We start from the raw sequence: 23,246 nt of genomic DNA, 5'->3' as shown, positions 1-23,246 counted from the left end.
TTATTTGGCACGGTAAGTCACAATTTATAATATCGCTTGGCTCTAGTAACGATTAGGGTTACAGGCAGGCCAATCTACAGCATTCACAATTAACAGCGGATGGTATGCGATAGCTATCGCGCAATCGATTACTCTCCCATGCAAATACGATAACAAAATCCGCTTGCAACTCTCTTCTCACATTGGTGGTAATTGCTGAAATTACCATCTTGCAAAACTTTTTTTGTTGTAAAAATATATATACAAATACACAAGAAAAGTAATAGGCATTAGTTTTTCATAAAATAGTGTAAAACAAAGTACACTTTTAGTTAGCTTTAAAGTTAGTTTTCAGTGTTAAAGGCAATTAATTTCAAGCTCTAGCTCTAGTTTTCTTACACTAGGCGTGACGACGAAAAAATCGACAAAAAAAAAAAACAAATTGTCTCGAAATCCGCATAAAAGATTTACACGCGACCGCATCAAGTACGACGAATAAACGACAAATATTTTGTTCAACGTTTCAAAGTAGATCAAAATTATTCAAAGTTAACAACTAACACGAAAATAAAGGGTAAGTAAATGTGCTACGATTTGTGCTTCTGTATGTGTGTGTGTGTATATACATACATATGAATACTTTGTGCCTACGTGTGTGTGTGTGTGTGTGCGTGTGTGCAGTTCTGCGTGTTGCTCTCTTTCTATTCATTTTTTTTTCTTCCCTTTTGGTCGGCCGCTGGCGATGCTGTATTGATTTTTTTTTGCGCGAGCGGTGTGCCGCATTAGCTGTTGTCGAAGGGGGCGAGCAGACGCCAAGGGGCTCGCTGTTATGGTACATTTTATATGCAGTTTATGGAATTAAGCAGTAGAAACGAATGCTCTCGCCGCTGTGTGCTTCAATTGCAGGCGTTACTAAACTAATCAACACTTAAGTGCAATTCCGCGACAAAGGTATATTTTACATGCATGCATGCTTATGTATGCATGTGCATATATGCATATATTTATCAATGCTGTATAAAATGTCTGCATGTGGTTGTTCGGCCACCAGACGACTTGATCCTGAACCCTGGCTCAGTCGAATCACAATAGTAATTTGTATATATTTTTTATATGTACATAGTTGCATATGTGTACGCATTAGTGTTTGTTATTCACCTGCTCATGTGTATGTGCGTGTGTGTGTGTGTGTTTGTGGTAGCCATGTCACATGTTATTGTGATGTTAACAGCATCGAGTCTGCAGTCATTTTTTATACATACAGACTTCAAAAATGCAAAAAAGAAAAACATTAGTTTCTGTCAACGTTGCAGAGGAGTATGTTAGTTTTGACATTTTAAAGTGACATATCCATGGAGTATGATGATATTGACAGCATCAACAGAAAATTCGATATAGCCGATAGTCCGTCTGTCAATTTCTATGCAAAAACCTAGTCTCTCAGTTTTTGATAGAAGTTGATAGGAATACTTTGTTTATCAAATAAATAAAATAAAAAAAATAAAAAAAACATCTTAACCCTACTTACAAATTGCGATTGTGTTCGTGCACTTCTTACATTTTTGGCACAAAAGCTAGCAACAAATCAGGTGGGTAACATCAGAATGTTGCATACAAAAAAAAAAAAAAAAAAAGAAAAGGAAGAAACTTTTCATATAATTTATTTGGTACTCCAATTGAAAGTGTATATGTGAAATTCCTTAAATTTGATGCCTGGCTTCGGCTGAAGCCTATGCAGTTTCTAGATTATTTATTTAATGCTGGCGCATGATAGACAATTAAATATTTAAGTAAAATTATATTCAAAAATAAATATTTGTTAAGTAATATTAGCCAGGCAACTTTTGCTTAAACCATCTCATATTCAAAAAGTTTCATATTGATTAGGCAGGGGGATGGGGGGTACTCTTAGCTATTTTGTATATATTGCATATAAACAAATAAGAGGCATAAGAGTAAACTCTAAAGTATGCTGAGAGTAAACCGCAGCGAACAAAGTTCACATATTTGTGTGACAGTTGGGCATTGCAATAAATGTTATTAACATAGCACTGTTAATACTTTGCTGTCAACTTAATTGCAGGGATTTTTTTTCTGTGCTTCATATTTTTTTTTTTTTGGATTTATGTTGATTGTTATTTGTTTTTCCTAATTTATTTTTTTTTTGTCCTAACCAGGCGGACTTTAAAAAGCGGCAAAGGAAAGCGTAGACGGCAAAGCAACACACAGACACACAACACACACACACACACACTTAAATCAAAGGAAAACCCACACGCAGTGATCGGAAGAACAATGTACGCTGGCGCATATCCACCAAACGCTGGCGGCGTCCAGCAGCAGCACACGGGCGGCTACTATGGCAACGGCGGCGGCGGTGCAGCTGCTGGCGGCGGCAATGGACCGCGCCATGAACGTCCATATTATCCGCGCAATAGCTTTGCCGGCGCTGCTGGCAATGCGGCGGCTTTGAATGGTGCCGGCGGCGGCGCCGCAGCTGGAGGAATGCATTTTGGCCAGCCGTATGGCGTCATGACCTATGGTATTCAGAATGGCATTAGCATGGGCGCCGGTGGCAATCCGTATCGTACCGGCGGCGGCGGTGGTGGCAATGCCATGCAGAATGGCGCATTTGCTGGCGCCAATGGCATAGCCTTTCAGGGCGGACCCCGTGCCAAGAATCCAAACTATACGCAACGCTATCAGAAGCCTCACAACGGCATGGGCAATGGAGGCGGCTATCAGGGCGGCGGCGGCAGTGCCAATTATAATGCAGCCGCATTGGGCATGTTGTCGAAGGAGGAGCGCGCCGAATTGCAGCGTGAGAAGGCCAAAAATCCAGGACGTAATTTGGTAAAGCCACACTGGGAGAATTTGCAGCCATTTCAAAAGGATTTCTATATTATGCATCCAAATACAATGAATCGCAGCGAACAGGCTGTGGCCGAGATGCGTCACGAGCTGGAGATAACCGTATCGGGCAATGAGCTGCCACATCCGGTGGCCAATTTCGAGGAGTCCTCACTCCCGCCCCACATTATCGATGAGATGAAGCGCCAGGGCTTCACCAAACCAACAGCCATCCAAGCACAAGGCTGGCCAATTGCCCTGAGCGGACGTGATCTTGTTGGCATTGCCCAAACGGGCTCCGGCAAAACTCTGGCCTATATGCTGCCCGCCATTGTGCACATTGGCAACCAGCCGCCCATTATGCGCGGCGAGGGACCGATTGCTTTGGTGTTGGCACCCACACGCGAGCTGGCCCAGCAAATTCAGTCGGTGGTGCGAGACTATGGACATCTGTGCAAGCCCGAGATACGGCACACATGCATTTTCGGTGGCTCCTCAAAGGTGCCGCAGGCACGTGATTTAGAGCGCGGCGTCGAGGTTATTATTGCCACGCCAGGACGTCTGATTGATTTCCTTGAGAATCGCAACACCAACTTGCAGCGCTGCACATATCTTGTACTGGATGAGGCCGATCGCATGCTTGACATGGGCTTTGAGCCCCAAATACGCAAGATCATCGAACAAATACGTCCGGATCGTCAGGTTGTGATGTGGTCGGCCACTTGGCCCAAGGAGGTGCAGGCATTGGCCGGTGATTTTCTCAACGATTACATCCAGATCAATATCGGTTCAATGAATTTGTCGGCCAATCACAATATACGACAGATCGTTGAGATCTGCAACGAGAACGAGAAGCCACAGCGCATGGTGCGACTGCTTAAAGATATTGCCCCAACCACCAACAATGCTGCCAACAATGGCAACAAAATCATCATATTTGTGGAGACCAAAATCAAGGTGAGTTGCGTCTATTCAAAATCACAATTCCTCGAAGATTATATTTGCAAAAGACACTCCAATTTTCTTATAGCTTAGAAGATACGATTCCAGCAAGGCAATTAATCGAATTAAAGCTTGCTCTAAGTTTAGTCGGTTATTAGACTTTAATGCAGATGCTTTATATTTCGGGATTTAGTCATGTATTTACTATTTTTGGAAATGTTAACGTAAGCCCATATCCCGACAGATCTGAGCTTAGCTCGTAAGTGGCTGCAATTGTCAAAAGCTTCACACGAATCTTATTGGGTGGAACCGACATTGCGATACTCTGTTATTTGACGCCGATATCCATAGGTATATGTATATGCTAGCTTCAATAGACAGACGGACGAAGACGAAGAGGTGCATTAGTTACTTGGTAGAAAATGTGATCGTAGCACTACCCATACATAATTGGATTAGTCGTAAGCCTTACTAAACAATTGCCTTTTCGCAGGTGGAGGACATATTGCAGATAATACGCAGCGAGGGCTATACAGCCACATCGATACATGGCGACAAGTCGCAGAGTGAGCGCGATTCGGTGCTGAAGGATTTCCGGAACGGCAAGTCGAACATATTGATTGCTACGGATGTGGCATCGCGCGGCCTGGATGTGGAGGATTTGCAGTTTGTTATTAATTATGATTATCCGAACTCATCGGAGAACTATGTGCATCGCATTGGACGCACTGGACGCTGCCAGCAACTGGGCACGGCATACACATTCTTTACACCGGACAATGCCAAGCAGGCACGCGAGCTGATCTCGGTCCTGGAGGAGGCTGGACAGACACCGTCACAGGCGTTGCTCGAACTGGCACGTGCCATGCCCAATTCGGCCAATTATCGCGGCAATAAGCGCTGGAATAACAATGGCAATGGCGGCGGCAATGCGACCGGCGTCTATCAGCAGCGCAGCAATCCGCTCAACTATCAGGCGGGCAACAGCATTGGACCCAACAATGGCTACAATAATCGCGCCAGCTATCAGCAGCAATATGCCGCTGGCGGCAACACTTATCAGCCGAATGGCAGCGGCTCCGGCGTTGGCGGTAACGTTGGCAATTGGAATCGCGGCGGCGCTGGATCCGCAATTAACCAGCAGCCGGGTGTCGATGGCGCCAATCGCAATGGCAGCGCCACTTATCGCCCCCGTGCGCCCTTCAACAATGGCGGACCGCGTGCCATAATGGGACATAATGGTGCTGCCGGCGGTGCTGGAGGTGCAGCTGGTGCCCACAATGCCGGTCAGCCGCATTTGGGTCAACAGGCCGGCGCATTTATGCCGCCAAATTATCGGGGACGTGGACAATTTGTACCGAATGCAGCGGCCGCTGGCAGTGGCATGCCACGTTTCCAACAGTTCCCAAAACGTGACTATCAACAACAACAGCAACAGCCACCGCCACACTATCAACAGCCGCAACAGCAAGGACAGCAAAAGCCAAAGCAACATCCTGGCGGCGATGATAAGACCTTTAAGGAATATGCACCGGCTGGTGTTAGCACACCGATGGTGCATTATACACCAGCCAATTCGCCGCCAATAGCGGCTGTTGCGGCCGCTGCAGCGGCTGCTGTTGCCGGTGGCGCTGGACGCGCACCGGTTGCGGCCGCACCGGGCACCGCATATATGTACGATGCGGCGGGCGTGCTGACAACAACCGCAGCACCTGGCACCAATCCCTATGCCAGTCAGTTCAATATGCCGGCCACCTATTATACGGCACAGCATCATCAGTTTGCGCCAGCCGTGGCTGGGCCCGGGCCGGGCGCTGCCATTGAGCAGGCTGGCCAGCATTAAGATGGCTCAAAAACCAGTCTTTCTATTTTCCAAGAGTCCACAACTGCAACACCCAAAATGAAGCGCAATTACAACAGACACATGCACCACAACAACAGACGAAGCCGAAGAAGCAGAAGAAGCAGAAGAAGAAAAGAAAACACAGACACACACACATGCACACCCCAAAACACACTTGAACACGCATAACGAATTAATAAACAGTCATAATTGTGAATCGACTAGAGAGTGACTCGACTCGAGTCGTTCGAATCATACAAGTTATACATATTCTATATGCATATATTTAAATGAATTATTTAATGAGCATTCATATGTGATGTAGAGGATGTCTATTTGCTTGTGTCTGCTCGATAATGATGTATATATGCAGTGTATACATAATGTAAACTGGTACGATTCAATCGATTCAATTTTACATCAACTGTTATTACACCACTGTTAAAGCTGAGCGCTGTTAATTAACAGCGGCACCAGCAACGTTCCAATGGGCAGGCAAGCAACTACAACAACAACAACAACGCGGACACAAATGGCAACAATTTACGAGTTTGAAAACAACAACAACAACAAAACCAACAATGAAAAAAATTAACAACAAATTTGCAGAAGCACAAGTTACTCCCTTTTTACTTAGAACTTTCGTATATATGCATATACATATATCCTAACTATACATATATAGATACGTGGATTTTCATTTCCATTGATATTTATTATTATTATTATTATTATTATTTTTTTTTTTTTGTGCAACACAAACACATACAAACAAACACACAGACTGCTTGAGTTATTCGCATGGCGGCAACTGCATCAGCGACAACATCAACAATATCAACAACAATAACAACAACAACAAACGTATAGGTAAGTAGAGACACCAAAGCTGAGCTTCATTGCGAGCATCAATATTGTTAACTGCACTCTCTCTCTCTCTCCCCCTCTCCCTCTCTCTCATGGACAATTCGGAATAGCTGCAGAGACCGATAACAGCGCCGTTATAACTGTCGCCTTGCTGTTAACCACAACATTTATGCAACGCTCCGTACAAAAGAACTGCAACAACAGTTAATAACTAGAAATATTTATCTAGTTTTTAAGCAATCTCCGCTCGCGAGCAGCAAATTGCATGTTCTTCGAATGTTAAAGAGTTAAGTGATTATAATGATTTTTTCTGTTCATTTGATTTTGAAAATGTGCTAAATATTTTTTTTTTTTTTGTTAACCAACACTTACACACACACACGACACACACACACAAACACACATTCACGAAGCACAAACACCCATACACACACACACACACACACACCCACATTTTTTACTAATCACAAAATTTGTTATGCATATTGTCAAATCATACTTTTAAGGTGCTATACACAAAAAGCGTATACATAAATATCAACAAGATAAACCACAACATCAAGATATTTTAGTAATTTGTTAAAGACACACACACACACACACACACACGCACACACACATGAACAAACACACATACGAAAATTAACAGAAAATTGTATCAAAAATGAGAAAAGAACATTTTTAAAACCTTTTCACTAACTTGGTTGGTATGAAATTAACGGTTTGCTTATATAATATATACAAAAATGATAAACACAAAATATTTCCATAATAACAAATTAAGCTAATAATACTCAACAAGCTGAAAACATATAAATTCTGATTAAATATTAATATACAGACACACATGCAAGAACATTCACACACACACGACACACACACACACACACGTCACATACACACATACGACACACACACACATACCGCACACAAAGAGAGAAATGCAGCTAATCGTTTTTCGATGAAAGTAAAATTGCGAAAGCGCACCGGAAATTCAAAATGGAATATTTAGAAATTCGTAAATGTTCAAAAACATAAAATCCCAGCAAAGGGCAAAAAAGCAGCGCTGCTTTGGTAGAAGTATGTAAACGAATCTAAACAACAACAAATACAATGAAATATGTATTGGAAAAAAAAAAACACTTTAATGTTTGAGTAATATTTATATAAACTTTTTTTTTTCATATATTTTTTTTTTATTTTTAATATATATATATATATATAATCATGCATATATTTGCTTGGTATGCGTATCTTGAGGTTGAAAAAGAAAAAGGCGAAATGCGATTTTAAATGATTTTTTTTTTGTTCTTCTTCTTCTTCTTTGATGTAAACCAATTTGCGTATGCGTAAAATGAAAAATGTTCACGCTGATATATTCACATTCGTAAAAAGCCAATGCTAATATTATTTTTATTTTTTCAAAAGTTCTATGCAAATACTGAGAGAAATGAAAAGTGAAAGAAAAGAAAAATGTTGAAAATTGAATTAATTTAAAGGCAATAAGAATATTTACAACAAAATGCAAGAATTATAAGAAAAAGAAAATACGCCACATTCATCCATAAGTTAATTAAATATGTACAATGCAGAACACAACCAACAGACATTCACAAAAGCAAAAAAAAATAACAATTATAATAATAATAACAACAACAACAACAACAACAATACAGAACAGGAATGCATATATACATATATATATATATATATATATATACATATATCGAATTATTTCATATTTTTTTTTTAGCGTAGTTGCCAGAGGTTTCATTTTCATTGATCATCATTCTTACATCATATTAGTATGTATCATATGTATGCAACTTTTCATATTGTTAGCCAACAAGTTTTCATCGAGAAGCCCCCTCCCCTCCGCCTATCCCCTCCCCTTGATATTCCAACATAGAAGCTAATTAGTTAGGCCATGTTGGTCCGAAAGTTGTTGCCCAAAAACGAAAAACCTGTTGGAACCGCAATATGTTTGCTTTACCTTCTGCCCGAATCGCAGGTAAAATCTTTAGTATTAAACAATTTTCTAAGTTCATCCTCAAAACGGAAAAGCAGTACAAAGCTAGCGAAAGCAGAGAAAATAGCAAAAAAAAAAAAAAAAAAAATAATAAATAAATAAATAAAAATATCAGTTGAAGAAAGGAAACAAGTTAAGCAGTAAAGAGAGACAGGACACAAGGGAAAAGTACGTAGAGTATGTTGTTGTTGTAACACAGCGAAATTTCTTTCTTTATATATATATATATATATAACATATGTATATATATATGCAATGATTTATATACATATATGTGTATGTCTTAGGAATATAGAAGAAATATAAGACAACAAAAGTATATATCAGACCACATGGATCTCCTTGTAACAAAAACTACATTTAAAAGAAGAGAAAATACATACATATTTACGCACAGACACACACATACGTATATATATATATTTATGTGTGTGTGAGCGAATACCATAAGTGGAAGACATTGTTTATTATAATTATGATAATTATTTTGTTTCATTTTGTTCTGTTTATAATTCTAATTTTGTATTTTTATTTTTTAGTTTTTCTATTGAACTCTCATACGCTTAAATTGGTTTTCATTTCATTTTGTTGTTTTAGAAGCTGAAAACTAAATACTATATTATTTTTTATATGTATATGTATACACAATGTTACTAAGTGAAAAAATCGACCCAGGCATTGCCGGTGTTGTGTTGGCCCAGTTAGAACTCGCCCTCCCGGCCAGCCCCGCCCAACCGCCCGCCCGCCGGCTGTCTAGGCATTTTTTTATGCAACCGAATTGTGATGATGTGATAGACTTATAAAAAATACTAATTAATAAACAATTTAAAACGTTGAAGAAAAAAAAAATGAAAAACAAGCGAAAAACAAAAAAAAAAAAACAAAAAACAAATGAAGTAACAGCCCAAGCCCCGACACAGGCTGAATATATATGTTATGTATTTGTATTATTGTCATGTATATATATATATTTATACATATATATATATATATATATACACACTATATATATATATATAGACAATGTCTGATGGCTAAACCAGAGCCAATGCTTTATGGCTATTAAATATGTATTATGGATGATATGAGGCACACATTCTTTTTTTTATTTAAGAAACAAAACCTTTAAAGTGCGATATTTGTATTGTATTACCTATAAGTTGTTGTGAACACACACACACACACACACACACACACATGCACAGACACACCAAGACACAAGAACACACACGCATATACATACAGAGTTAAACGAAACAAAAACACAAAACAAAAAAAAAAAGAGAAAAAGTTGAAACTGATAAAATTTAAGCGTAACTAACTGAAAAGATGCAACGAAGAAAGAAAAAAAAACAGCAAAAAAAATTGAAAAAAAAGTTAATGAAAATTTACCGCAACTTGTAAAGATGAGGCAAACATTTTGCTAAACTTTACTCAGTCTCTCTCTCTCTCACTTTCTGTCTGTCTCTTAAACCATTTAACTTACTGTGTCTGTCTCAGTCGCTCTCTTATCTATATAAAATTATATATATATATGTATATATTTTTACAAATATATATATATGTACATATACAAAAATGATATAGAACATATATTTTTGAAAGTATGAAAAATGCAACTTTTGAAAAAAACCAAAAAGTAAACAAAAACTACGCAACGCAACGTAACGTAACATAATTGCAACGTAACGTAACGTAACGGATCGCTGACGTTTCGATTCGTGTTTGTTTAGTAAAAGAAAAGAAACAAAGCAAAACAAAAATAAAAAAAACGCAACAAGCAGCCAAAAAAAAAAAAAACGATGAAACAAAATATGCCGTTATTATAAATATATGTATTTTGTATGATCGAATTGATTTCTCTGTAAATGATTTTTCTGTGTATTTACTTTGCTTCATTTGTTTTAAATATCATTCATTTTGTTTTTATATACCTTTATATATATATATATATATATATATATACACAAATATACATACATACCATATGTATATAAACCTAGAACTACATGCAATACAATACATACATTTATCAAAAGCCAGCCGCTGGTTATGAAGTGAGTGAAAATGCATTTATACAAAACAATTGACAGCGCACAATTGCCAAAAATGCACACACAGAGACACACACACACACAGAGACACACACACACACTATACACATACATACTACAGACATACTTTTAAGCGCCAAGGTTAAATGCACCTTTTTTCAAAAAACAAACAATTTTCACACAAGCAAATCAAACAATTACAGCTAAAAGAAAAAAAAAAACAAAAACAAAAAATAACAACAAATTGGCAAAGTCGAAACCTAAAGAAACTGTTAAAATTAAATAAAACCAAACAAAAAAAAAAAAACGTAGGCAGCATTGTAAGTGATAAGGAAAATTTTGAAATTTTGGCCGCATAATAGCTAAAATGGTATGAAAGGTATAGAGTAAAGCAAAACCAAAAAAAAAAAAAAAAAAACAAAAAACAAAATGGCAAAGCAAAGGAAACAGTAAGAAGTTGAGAACGTGGCAGAAAACGTGAAACCCAATTGTGATACAGTTACAAAATAATAAAAAGGCATGTGTAGAAATACGTAGATACATACGTTAAATGTTAACATTGCTCGTGTATCAATTTAACATAAGTACATATGTATGCATATATACGTACATACATACATACATACATGCATACTTATATCGGCAATGACATTTGACGATGACAATTGACGATAATCGATATACACGAAATATTTATTATTGTCATCATATTGTATTTCGGCAAACAAATTGAGCAGAACGTTCTAAATACTTCAATATATGAACTTACTAAATATATACTTCTAATAAATCATAATATTAAAAAGCAAGCCAACAATTTATACAAACTAGTTTTTAAAACCTCGCACACTAACAGTCACACACACACACACCCACACACCCACACACACACAGATACACCTCTTGTCACATGTATAAGCTATTTGGTTAATTTGTATGGGGAATAACATATGTATGAGAAATTTTCTTTATATATATATATATATACAAATGAATTTTTTTTTTTTAATATATTTGTTGTCTTAGCAAAGAAAAAAAAAAAACAAAACAAAAAACGAAAGGATAACAAAAACAAATACAATTTGTGTAAGCAAATGCAGATTCTTAGCCATTTCGAACGAGCGTGCATTTAAACATACATATACAGATGCATACAAACAAACAAACAAACATACATACACACATGCATACATACATGATTGATGTATGATGTATTTAAGATGTAAACAATGAAAAGATGTTAACTAAAACTAACGAAAGATTGATTCAAAGATTGTGTATTAAACACGCTGGAAACGTATGCAGTGGACAAAATGTAATTCGAAAAAAAATAAAAATATAAAAATACAAACGAAAAAAAAAGAAATTGTAAACATGCTAAAGAAAAACTTACTTATTTAAATAAAATGTTTAGAGCTTAAGTACACACACACACACACACACACACACACACACACAAACAATGCACACACATTCAAAAATTATTATATTAATATGATATATAATATATCATATATATACATACACATACATATATATACAACCTATGTATTTGTACTCATGAATACATATGTACATGCATGTCGGTTTAATTGATGTAATTCGATGTCCAGTTCGAGTTAAACATATGCATCAAGAAAATAATGCAAAACTTAATGTATCCAATTTATCTTACGTATATTAAGCGACACTCACACACACACACACACACACATACACACGCAAAATTACCACTCCTTTAACAAGCCGCCTGAAACCCTGCACCCCTAGCCCTAATTATAGAGATGGTCTGAAATACATATTCGTAAAATTATTCGGGCAAAAACCTAATTACATAAATATGTATGTTTACAAAGCGAATGATATCTATGTAATAAACAAAAAAACAAAAAAATTTGGCGCATCAATATGATTTTATAAGGGACCCAGCTGGTGAGTAATTTGTAACAAATCCGAACTGAGCGCTTAGTTGATGGGAGCTCACATTTTGTTTTGGTTTCATCTCTGTTTCATAGTGTTCCGGCCGAAAATACACTTAATTTGTGTACATACATTATGAAGCCAATCTATTGCCGTACTATGCGCTTCTCACGAATGCAACTAGCCCGTACGGGTCTTCCTGCATCCATTATAATTTAAGATTTTGTTTTGTTATGTTCCGTCACGCAGGTAACTTTATTTGTGTACTTGTTTGTACCTTCCGCCCTACTATGCGATTCTCATCCCATGCAGGTCTACCTGCATTGATTTTAATTGTAAGTTTTGTATTATCCAGCTATTACTCGCTTTCTACTTCTAAATCTCTCTATCATAGAAAGATGGCAAAACCATCGCACATTTGGGTAAGAATATATTTTCTCGTTTATTTAAATATGAATAAATAAAATTATAATTAATCACATTAACTCTGAGAAATCAGCGCCTAGGTATAGATCTATAGTGCATTTTAATTAACTTTTGGACTATAGACTATAGAAAGTAATCCAGTTAAAACGTTAAAAGCTTGCTTTCCCTGTTTTAGAAGTACGTTGCAAATTTACTGCCTACTTTACCACATGGTAATATTTCATTGTCCATATACATGGCTGAATATTGAATGCGCGTCTTGTGACTGCCAGGTGCTTTAAAATAGTCGAATAAAAAGAACAATTTGCAAAATAATTTTTCAATTTTTATTTAAAATACCATCTGCATCTGCTTTGTTGTCGCATTTTATAGTTTATACATAAAGTTAACTGTTTTTATTTTTAAATTTTGTTTCATTTTATTTATTTTTTTTTTGCATTTTAACATAATTCGCGCTTGCTGGCTTATCGTGTTGAATTATCTCTTTTAGTTATACATTCTATATATGTACGTTAATATAGTATGTATACATATATATATATTCATTAATATATATATAAATATATATATATTTATATTTATATTCTTGCCGTTTTTCATTTTTGTGTTTGATACATAATACTTTCATTTTATTTAAATATTTTTGGGCTCTGCAGTCCCTCAATTAGTTGTTTTTTTGTTATTAACTAGTTCCTATTTTTGCGTTTTTCACATTCGTTTTTCTTTTTTTAGTAGATTTCAACAGGTTTTTACAAGCCAAATCAGAAAAAAAAATTGTTGTTTGTTTTATTGTTTTAATAAAAATAGATACAGTTCTTTAATAGCAAGCTGCGCGGCACAACTTTCTGTTTTCGTATTTGTTTTTGTTGGTTTGTTTTTTTTTTTTTTATTTTACAATTGATTTTTTTAAAAAATATATATTTAGTGTCTGCTATGGGCTCAATTTTAATATTATTTGTTTGTTTGTTTGTTTTCGCGTGACTATTGTAACAACATTTGATTAATTATAAATTACAATTTAATAAATGTTATTTTGCAGCTGTTTGTTTTTATGTGTAAAATAAGCGTTATTCGCTATCGTTTATTGTTTGCTGAATGCTGAATGCACTTTGTCTGCCTTTTGTTGTTAAGTGTGTATATATATGGCTTACTATTATTTATTTAATGCTCAATGTATACGAGGTATTTGTTTTGTTTTCTTTTGCAAATAATATATGTTGCATATGAATCGCTTTTGTGTAACATACCCAAACATATACATACATACATGTCTACGACTCTCGAGAGATCATAACGAAAATTCGACACGAATCCGACTTCGACTACGACAAATTCGCCAAAGATAAACGTGCTAAACTGCATTTAATAAAATAGCTTGAGTTTGTAAAAGAAATTAAAATATATGGCCAAAAAAATAAAAAACAAAAGCTTTACGTTTCATATAAAAAAAAAAATTAAACAAACCAGAAATACATTTAAAATTACGGTTATGGCAAACATTTAATTGAGACAGTGTATGTTTTATGATTTGTATAATGAAATCGCTGAACAGAAATAAATATATATGATCGTGTATATGTATATCTATAACCGATTAAAAACGTCTTTTAAAAAAAAAAATTGTTTATATATATATATATATATAAGTCTTAAGTTTGGATATTAAAGCAACTTAAATCGAACAAAACAAATATGAAGTCTTTTGCAAGTCTTTACACAGCTTAAATGCACATTCGAGTACCAAAGTTGGGCATTGTTTGGGCCCAATACATAGTTTCAATAGCTATTCCGTTAATAATATTGTTGTTCGCTCTCAAGTCTTTATGGATCTTACGAATATAAGCAACTGACATATCTTGCCAGCACTAGAAACATTTAATTGAAAATTGCTTAAAATGAATATCGAGTATGCATATATTAAGGTTGATCTTTTGTAATAACTTATATAAAGTATATTAAATGTATGTAATTTGTTTGTTTGCTTGTTTGTTTGTTTTGTTTATGTGTGTTTGGGTTCTGTCTCTCTTTATTTTACAGCTAAATTGCTGCCTTAAGCGCTAGTGATTGTTGTTGTTGTTGTTGTTGTTGTTAAATGAAAATGTTTGCTTGACTTTTTACATATTTCTTTAAAAGTTATGACTTGAAGATTGTTTAACAGTAAATGAAGAACAAAAATGATAAACACCACTCTATATTTGTGCCCAAAATAAATGTACTGTATATATAGCAACTGTTTTTGTTTGTTTGTTTGTTGTTTGTTGTTTGTTGTTTGTTTGTTGTTGTTTTTTCTAACTTATTGTTATTGTACTGTCTGTTAACTGCACAAAATTTGATGTATTACATTTGTTTGTTAATGCTGTTGATTTATGAACAAATTGTGTGTTGATTGGGTTTGAGGGATTGTTGCATGAATTAACTCATGTACTATATTACAGATGTTAAACTAAGCCTTAATCTTATAAGCGATGATACATACAATTAGTGGAAGGTGTTGTGGGGGGTGGGAGCAGAGGAATTTGCCAAATACATACGCGTGCTCACGTATGCTGTATACACACATATATAAATATATATATATATATATATATATATATGTAACTGACTAAAGGCAAAATATTAGATTTAAAAAAAATATATATGTATATATTATCTATACATATATGTACGTATATATGTATATGTATAACTAGGATATACGTTCAGAATTATTATTCGTATATATGCATAGCTTTTAACTGTTGCAGATCATTCATTGCTCAACGTCAGCATTTGGAGGAACAAATGGCGGGAAGGGAGGGGTTTGCTTTTAAAGCGACTACGCAATGAGTATGCAGGTGTGTGCAGGTGTGTGTATGTGTGTGGATATGAGTGTGTGTGTGTGTGTGTGTGTGTGTGTGTGTGTGATTTTGCGATGCATTTAAGCAATGAGTTAACGTCTCAACAGACACATTTCTGGCCTGTTCCGGCTGTTAGCGAGAGCTTGGATTGTCCATTGTCTACCGTAGATGCCACATAGCTGGATGAACTGCATCGCCGCGTAGAGCTTGGTAAAATGTTTGGCTCACTCTCTCGTTTCACATGTGGATTTAAATGCAAGCGAAGCCAACCTCATGGTTAGATTATGTGCGCCTGCTGCTGCTGTTCGCTCAGCTTGAAGGCCGCCGCATCGCTTAGCAGATGAAAGGGCACACCTGCCGCTGTGGCAACCTCCAGTCGTGGCGAGGAGGAGGAGGCGGCTGCTGCCGCTGCTGCTGCTGCCATTGCTGCTGCCGCTGCTGTTGCAGTTGCTCCTGAGGGGCTGGCAGCGCCAACACTGCCACCGCCACCGCCGCCACCGCCACCGCCGCCGCCGCCGCCGCCACTGCTGGCATTTGTGAGTCGCTTCAGCTGTATGGCATCCAGTGGCAAGTGATGCGACACATGATGCGCACCGGCCGTCGATAAGCTGCCCAATGTGGTGGCCGCTGCCATGGTGGCCGCCGCTGCCGCTGCTGCTGCCGCAGCGGCAGCTGCATTACCCGTGCTGGTTGTGGTGATGGTGCTGCCCGCATGGGAGGCGCCACGTCCGCGTTTCCGTTTCGGCAATATGCCCTTGCGTGCCATATAGAAGCGTATGGTCGAGACGGGTATATTGAACATGTTGCTGACCGTTTGAAATGTTTCGCCCTTTGACACACATTTGGCGGCCTGGGCGAGCGAGGCCTCTGAGCGTCGCACCCGCTTGTACGATGTATAGCCATCGATGGAGCTGTGCATTAGCGACGAGCCGGATGTGTTTGCCGAGGTATCCAAATCAGCGTCCATGCTGAGCGAGAGGCCAGCAACATTGCTAACAATGCCGCCGGAGCTGCCCATAGTGCCGGCAAAGCCGCTGCTGTCATTATCCTCATCATGGGCGGCCACATAATTGTGATCGTCCTCAATGGTGGAGTCCAAATGATGCTGCAATTGCAGTTGCTGTTGCTGCTGGTGTTGCTGTTGCAATACCAGCTGCACATTCAGTTTGTTGTCGCTGGCCGCGGCAAAGTCCTCGTAGTGTTCGCTATAAACATTCCAATTGTTGCTAGCATCATCAGCCGAATCATCTTCGGTCGGTGCATTTGAATTGTTCGAAGCAGCTGCCGAGGAGCCAGCATTTGTTTGCGGCTGCTGCTGTTGCTGCTGCTGCTGCTGTTGTTGCTGTTGTTGTTGTTGCTGCTGTTGCAGCAGCTGCAATTGAAGCGTATTATTGCCATTTGTCTGCTGACGCTGACGCTGCTCCTTTTGCTGCAGCTGTTGCTGCTGTTGCAGTAGCAATTGTTGCTGCTGCTGCTTGGCGGATAGCGCCGTTGTGCTTGTGGTTGTTGTCGATGTCGTCGAGTTGGTGGCCGTGTCATCCGTCTCAGTGCTGTCCAGTTGATGCGGCTGTTGTTGTTGTTGTTGTTGCTGTTGTTGTTGCTGCTGCGGCTGCTGCTGCTGTTCCTGCTTTAGAGGAGCTGCCGACTCCTGCGTCGCTGCCTCCTGACGCATCTGTTGCAGCTGCTTGTAGTTGATGGCCGCCTCGGAGCCATAGAGGCCGCGTATACGCAGCTGCTCGGCACAGCGCAACAACTGGCCCAATCCAGCCTGCGTCACATTGACCTCACCCTTGTACATGAAATCGACCAGCGCCTGGATCTCCCACAATTTGATCTCGCTGGGCAATATGATGACCGGATGCTTGCACGGATTCTCAGCCAATATGGCTTCAAAGTATGTGGAGCAGGCAGCCAGCACCAGGCGATGGCAATGCACCTGATGCCCCTCACAGGCCAGTGTCACATCCACAAATCTCTGACCGGCCAACAGCTGTGGAAAGGCCGCACCAATGCTGCCCAAATGGCTGTTCCATCGCACGCAAAACTCCTGTGTGGTGGCGCTCATTCTGTTGTAGGCAACAACGCCTTGTCCACGTTCGATTCGTAACCAGTATCCAACTCCAGATCCTATGGAAGCTCTAATGGAAGCTCAATGCGTGTTTTATTATCTAAAAATAAAAATAAAATAACAATAATTAAAAAATAAAAACAAGCTTTTGTCAAAATTTCAACGTGAATAGAAACTCACAAGTTATTCAATGAATACTCTATTGTTAAAACTAAATGAGTACTCGATCGCAACACAGACACTCGATTCGGTTGCATTGATGCATTGCATTGATTGAATCATGAACATCAGTAGCTACCTAATTCATTCACTCGATACTCACAGTGTTCGTTTGAATGCATTTGTATGGGCAAATAACATAGACATGAATTATGTTCATTCAATTACTTTTAAACACGCACTCGCATTCAGGTATTCACTCAATACTCATTTCGCATTTGCAATTCTATGTATTTGAATGCATTCATGTTCATTCAGTTACTTTAAAACACGCACTCGCATTCAGGTATTCACTCAATACTCATTTTGCATTTGCAATTCTATGTATTTGAATGCATTCATTAGAATAGACGAATTAATGTGAGTATTTTGACCCATTCAAAACTCACTCACTCTGAGTTCATTCAATACAATCGTTTCAACATTTCAGATGCATTCACTCAACCCATTCTAGGCACTCCCGGAGATTGATTCACACCTCGAGACCCATTCGAACTGTGCATTCATTCACATGATTCACTTCATATAGCCGCTATCAAGGACATTGCATGCAAATATTTTAGATAAAGCGCGAACACAGCACATGATTGAATAGCATAGTTTAGTTATTTGATTTGGTTTTCTTCTTAATATGATTACCGAAAGAAAGCGAGTCTCCGACCGATTCCTGTGCACCTTCTTGCGACTGGCATCAACAAGCGAGCGCCTAATCGAAACTAAACTTAACGCAAGAGTTAAGAGCATGAAGCGTGCATTTAACAGCGAAAATTAAATAAAATAACTAGAATTGTACAATCGAAATTAGGCAAAATTGATTTTTTTTTTTTTTTGCTTTTTGCTCTGCTTAAAAGTTGTTGATTTTGCTTTTACACGATTTATAAATTTTGCTGGTGATTTTAGTTTTTCGTTTTTGTTAAATGCGCCTTCGCTCCTTTTTGCAATTTGACAGCGCGTTGCGCAAAAATTGTATTTTGTACAGACTCCTGTCTGTGCTTAATGTAGTTTGTGCTTCTTCCTTTTTGGTATCTTCAGTTATTGCGTTTGTGTGTGTGTGTGTGTTGTGTGTGCGTGTGTGTGTGTGTGTCTGTGTGTGTCTGCTGGTTCTTGCCTTGGTCTTCTCATTTTTTTTTTTTTTTTTTTTTTTTTGCATTAAACAAACGCCAAAAGACAAAGAATTATACTGAAAAAAGTAAAGTAATAAAAATCAAGCATAACAACAACCGACGACGCGACGACAACGACGACGACGACGACGACGACGGAGCGAGCCAGGAAAGCACACAGGCAGCTGCCTGTTCTTGTTGTTGTTGCTGTTGCTGTTGCTGTTGTTGCTGCTTTTGTGGTTGACGGCGTGAGGAGCAGAGTCCAACATTGTGGAGCAGTGCGAGAGGGAGAGACGCAGAAATATGCTGCTGCCTGCTGCCTGCTGCTGCTAAAGAACAGAGCAATTTTGAGCACTTTACTTTAGCATTTTCGAATTATACAAAGGCAGAAAGGAAGCAGCGAGCAAAGCAGGAACAACAAAAAACAAGGGAGCCATGGCACGCACACAATTGCAAAAACTCAAACGCAGAGAGCAAGAGCGAGAGCGAGAGCGAGAGAAAGAACGCGTCTGCGCAGTAGCATGGAAATGTGCAAAGGAAGTCGAATAAGCCAGCAGCATAGTGGTTCAAGCTAGCGTTAAAAGGTAAACAATTTAAAATGACTTATGTATGTATTGTATTAATGTTGTGCTAATTGCATTGAATGTTTGCTTTTAACGTAGTTATCTTTTTGTTTGAATATTTCACACTATTTTATGACGTTTTATACACATTTTTGTTTATGCCCATGAACCACTTTCGAGGCTTACAATAATAATATTGCAAAAAATATGATTACATATAATATGTTAAGAGTGCGGTTTTATTTTTAATAAGACACACTTAACTGCAAACATTAAATGTGTGCCAATGTTATTGCACCTGTTTGGTTCTCACTCCACGTTTGTTTGCCGGATAATGTCGAAAATGCGAGGACAAACAAAAAGTAGGGATACAAATCGCATACACATATATACGTACACGTTTGTATGATAAACAAAAAAAAAGAGAAACGAAAAACGCAAGCGGCAAAACAAGCCATTTGTTGTTGGGTGCATTTGAGAGAGCGAGAGAGAGAGGGAGAGAGCGAGAGAGTTGCAACATATCCCAATCAGACAGTTGCCAAAAACAGCGCCGCTAATAATACAAAACTAACATTAAATATAAATCTATAAACTTTTAGACTATATGCATATAATTTGTTCGGAAACGTATCTACCTACACATGGAAATAGTAATTTTTAGAACTTACTTTGCAAGCTTGCAAATAGTGCAAAAATAGTGTGCAGACGAAACAAAAGTAAAAAGAAGAAAAAAAAAAAACAAACTCCTTGTTCTTATGCGAGAGCGAGAGAGCGTACAGCACAAACGAGAACAGCCCCTGCTTGCGCGCTCTCTGGTACAAGACCAAAGCAAAATTGGCAACAAGAAAAAAAAACAACAAATTTTCCAGAAAAAGGAAACTATAAAAAAATATTATATACATATATGTACATATATATATATATGTATATGTATGTATGTTGCTCAGGAGAAGACAACGCCGCGTCGGCAGCACAAAGGAGACAGTAACACAAAAATAGCATTAAAAGCGTGAGTAGAACAACAATGCGCAAAAGTTGACAGCAAAAAATAAGCAAAGCACAAGACAAGCGAACAGAAAGAAGTTGTAATATTTGCAGCAAAACATTTTAATAATTAGGGGTTGAAAACTTGTTTCAATTTTGCCATACACATGTATATATGGAAATATATGCTCATGTGCAATTGTAGCGCATGAATTAATGTAGTTACTGTGTAAATTCTATTTCAGTTATTTCAATAATTAACTTTTCGCGCCTGCTTGGCGTTGCCAATCTACGGCAAAACATTTCGTTGCACACACACATATGCATGTGTACAATCCTCAATGGATGAGCGAGATAATGTGTGCGTGCGTGTATGTGTGTGTGCGGTATAAATAAAAAACCGCTATATAAATTCAATTGGAAAAAAGGAAAAATTACATGTCTTAATCGTTTCTGCTGAAAAGAAAATACAACCATCAAACCGTCAAAATGAACTTAAACACTAACAAAAGCAGTCTAACTGAAATAAGAGCAATAAACATGAGTCTGCGACATGTGCAGCAGCAAAAACAAACAAAAAAAAAAAAAAAAAAACAAAAAAAAAACGGACGCAGCGGGAGACCAAAAGTTGAGCAGAAACAAGATTTGCCACTGTTGACCGCGAAAAATTATCGATACATTAATACATATGTAGATGATTGTGGTCATAGCAATCAGCTCTTGGCTGGTGTTACGAGACGTTAATTTCAAATTTGCGCAAGTACAAATATTTAACTGAGCGTTAAGCATTCGCGCGAAATTTAAATATTGTTAAGTGTGTGCGACTTTATAAGCAGAATGTCCAATTTATGTTTACATATATTGCAGCACACACTTGAATAGTGTTACGCTCTGTGATATAATACTCTTGTTTGGTTAAGGATTTATAGAGGAAATTCTATAAGATCTGATCGGCTATAATATGTATATAATACCCACATATGTATACACATATGTACATACTCAGCAATTGCAGGAATATCCCTAATATTTGTTTGTTTTTGCTGTTGCCGCTCAAAAGGCAAAACGCGCACATCCCAATAAGAAACGTGAATGCAAAAACGCTGCAGGAGAGCAAAGTGCAAGCAAAATGAAAAGAGCTAGCGTGGGCTATCTCTCTCACACGTATGATTGTTGAGCTGTGCGTTTGTTAAAGGAGCGAGAGAACATTTAGAAATAAACAAAAGCAACAACAATAACAAAGCCAAAGCAGAAAAAGGAAGCACACAGGCGCATGCAGCATTGCGTGCGTATGTGTGTGTGTGTGTGTGTGTCTCTCTCTCTCTCTCTATCTGGCTTGCGTGTGTGCATGAGCAAAATAAATCACAAGAGCTGCTGCTGCGGCAGAAAAAAAAACTAAATAAATAAAAAGCCGGGCGAGCGTCTGCGTCGCGTCAGGCAAAAATTATGCATATTTCGCTGCTGGAAATGAAGTTGGCAATTCATTTGGAGACAAAGGCATCAATTAAACAACAATATAAACACAAATCCAACAAACACACAGGCATATAAGTATATATATATATATATAAATATATATATGTATATATACAGAGAATATTTGTTTCTGTTTGATGCGATTTATTTATTTGTGGTGCCGACATCGCCGACTGTTTATATTTAGTTGCAAGGATGTACATACACACATACACACAATAGTTCACATACACACACGTGCGCATGCATATGTAGTTACAATGTTTTTACCTCGTTTTAGATGTGTTGGGTGCGTGTTGGGCCCCTACCGCCAGACGCCTTCTGCTGGCGTTATCCTTGCGTTGCGTGCGTCGCTTTTTGTTTAACACAATTCTTGCACAAATGCGCCTCACGGTGCACGGCACACAAGCACTGAGAGACTTGCGAACACAATGTGTATTGATTTTTCGCAATGTTAATGTTTAATAAAGCCAGTACATACGCACATACAGACAAACATACAACACACGCACACACACATATGTAGCAAACAACTTTTGAATATGTTTCGTACGACGCGCAACGCGCGTGTTTTTTTTTTTAAAACATCCAACGAATGCAGAGGAAAAGCGATGGCAGCGCTCGCTTTAACAATAACATGGGTATAACGAATACAGTTAACTTCATTAGCACATCGCGTGCACGGCTTTCATGCGGAATTGTTCTTAAAATGCGTTTTAAAATTGAAAGTTTAAGTATAATTAACTTTGCGCACCGCCAACTTCATTGACTGTTCGGCTTGGGGAGTTTAGAGATGAGCGATATTTTGCGTATTTTAAAGAAGCGAGTTTTTCAGTTTGCTGTGGAGCAATTCTGTTAAATTGCGGAGCAGTTCTGTTAATGGTAAGTCTCGTAGCAATAATACATTTTCTAGCAGCGAGATAATTAGTTGATTCGATTTTGGATGGTAGCACTAGTGGTCTAAGCGTAAAGTAATTGTAAATTTACAAGTAGGTAACATGCTCTGTTAAGTGCGCAATCGATATTTTTTTTAAGGCCCGATGCGAGTAAAAGCATTCGATTACTGCCGAAGCAAATTCGAATCGA

General features: G+C 37.9%; 2 protein-coding genes across 6 annotated transcripts; one reads left to right on the top strand and one right to left on the bottom strand.

Moving 5' to 3' along the window:
- The first annotated feature begins 175 nt into the window (after positions 1-175).
- Positions 176-10,994, top strand: mahe (maheshvara). Of its 4 annotated transcripts, none has more exons than XM_070206648.1 (4): positions 176-553; positions 2,157-3,786; positions 4,265-6,484; positions 6,598-10,994. In XM_070206648.1, exons 2-3 carry the CDS (start codon positions 2,275-2,277, stop codon positions 5,612-5,614), a joined length of 2,862 nt encoding a protein of 953 aa, XP_070062749.1. In that variant the 5' UTR covers positions 176-553; positions 2,157-2,274; the 3' UTR covers positions 5,615-6,484; positions 6,598-10,994. The 4 variants fall into 4 exon arrangements, with proteins under 4 accessions (XP_070062749.1, XP_070062747.1, XP_032296001.1 ...); XM_070206646.1 differs by having other exon boundaries at positions 6,592-10,994; XM_032440110.2 differs by lacking the exon at positions 176-553 and adding an exon at positions 796-930 and having other exon boundaries at positions 6,592-10,994.
- A 2,728-nt stretch (positions 10,995-13,722) lies between these two features.
- LOC6631362 (protein bric-a-brac 1) lies at positions 13,723-22,945 on the bottom strand. Of its 2 annotated transcripts, none has more exons than XM_032440112.2 (2): positions 22,431-22,945; positions 13,723-17,915 (listed from the first exon to the last, which is right to left on the bottom strand). In XM_032440112.2, exon 2 carries the CDS (start codon positions 17,810-17,812, stop codon positions 16,025-16,027), a length of 1,788 nt encoding a protein of 595 aa, XP_032296003.1. In that variant the 5' UTR covers positions 17,813-17,915; positions 22,431-22,945; the 3' UTR covers positions 13,723-16,024. The 2 variants fall into 2 exon arrangements, with proteins under 2 accessions (XP_032296003.1, XP_032296002.1); XM_032440111.2 differs by lacking the exon at positions 22,431-22,945 and adding an exon at positions 18,674-19,476.
- Positions 22,946-23,246: the final 301 nt, after the last annotated feature.

The sequence above is a fragment of the Drosophila virilis genome, chromosome X, assembly GCF_030788295.1.
Source record: "Drosophila virilis strain 15010-1051.87 chromosome X, Dvir_AGI_RSII-ME, whole genome shotgun sequence".
In the NCBI taxonomy this organism is placed as follows: domain Eukaryota; kingdom Metazoa; phylum Arthropoda; class Insecta; order Diptera; family Drosophilidae; genus Drosophila; species Drosophila virilis.
Note: the sequence above shows the minus strand (reverse complement) of the source record. Positions and strands in the feature narration are given on the sequence as shown.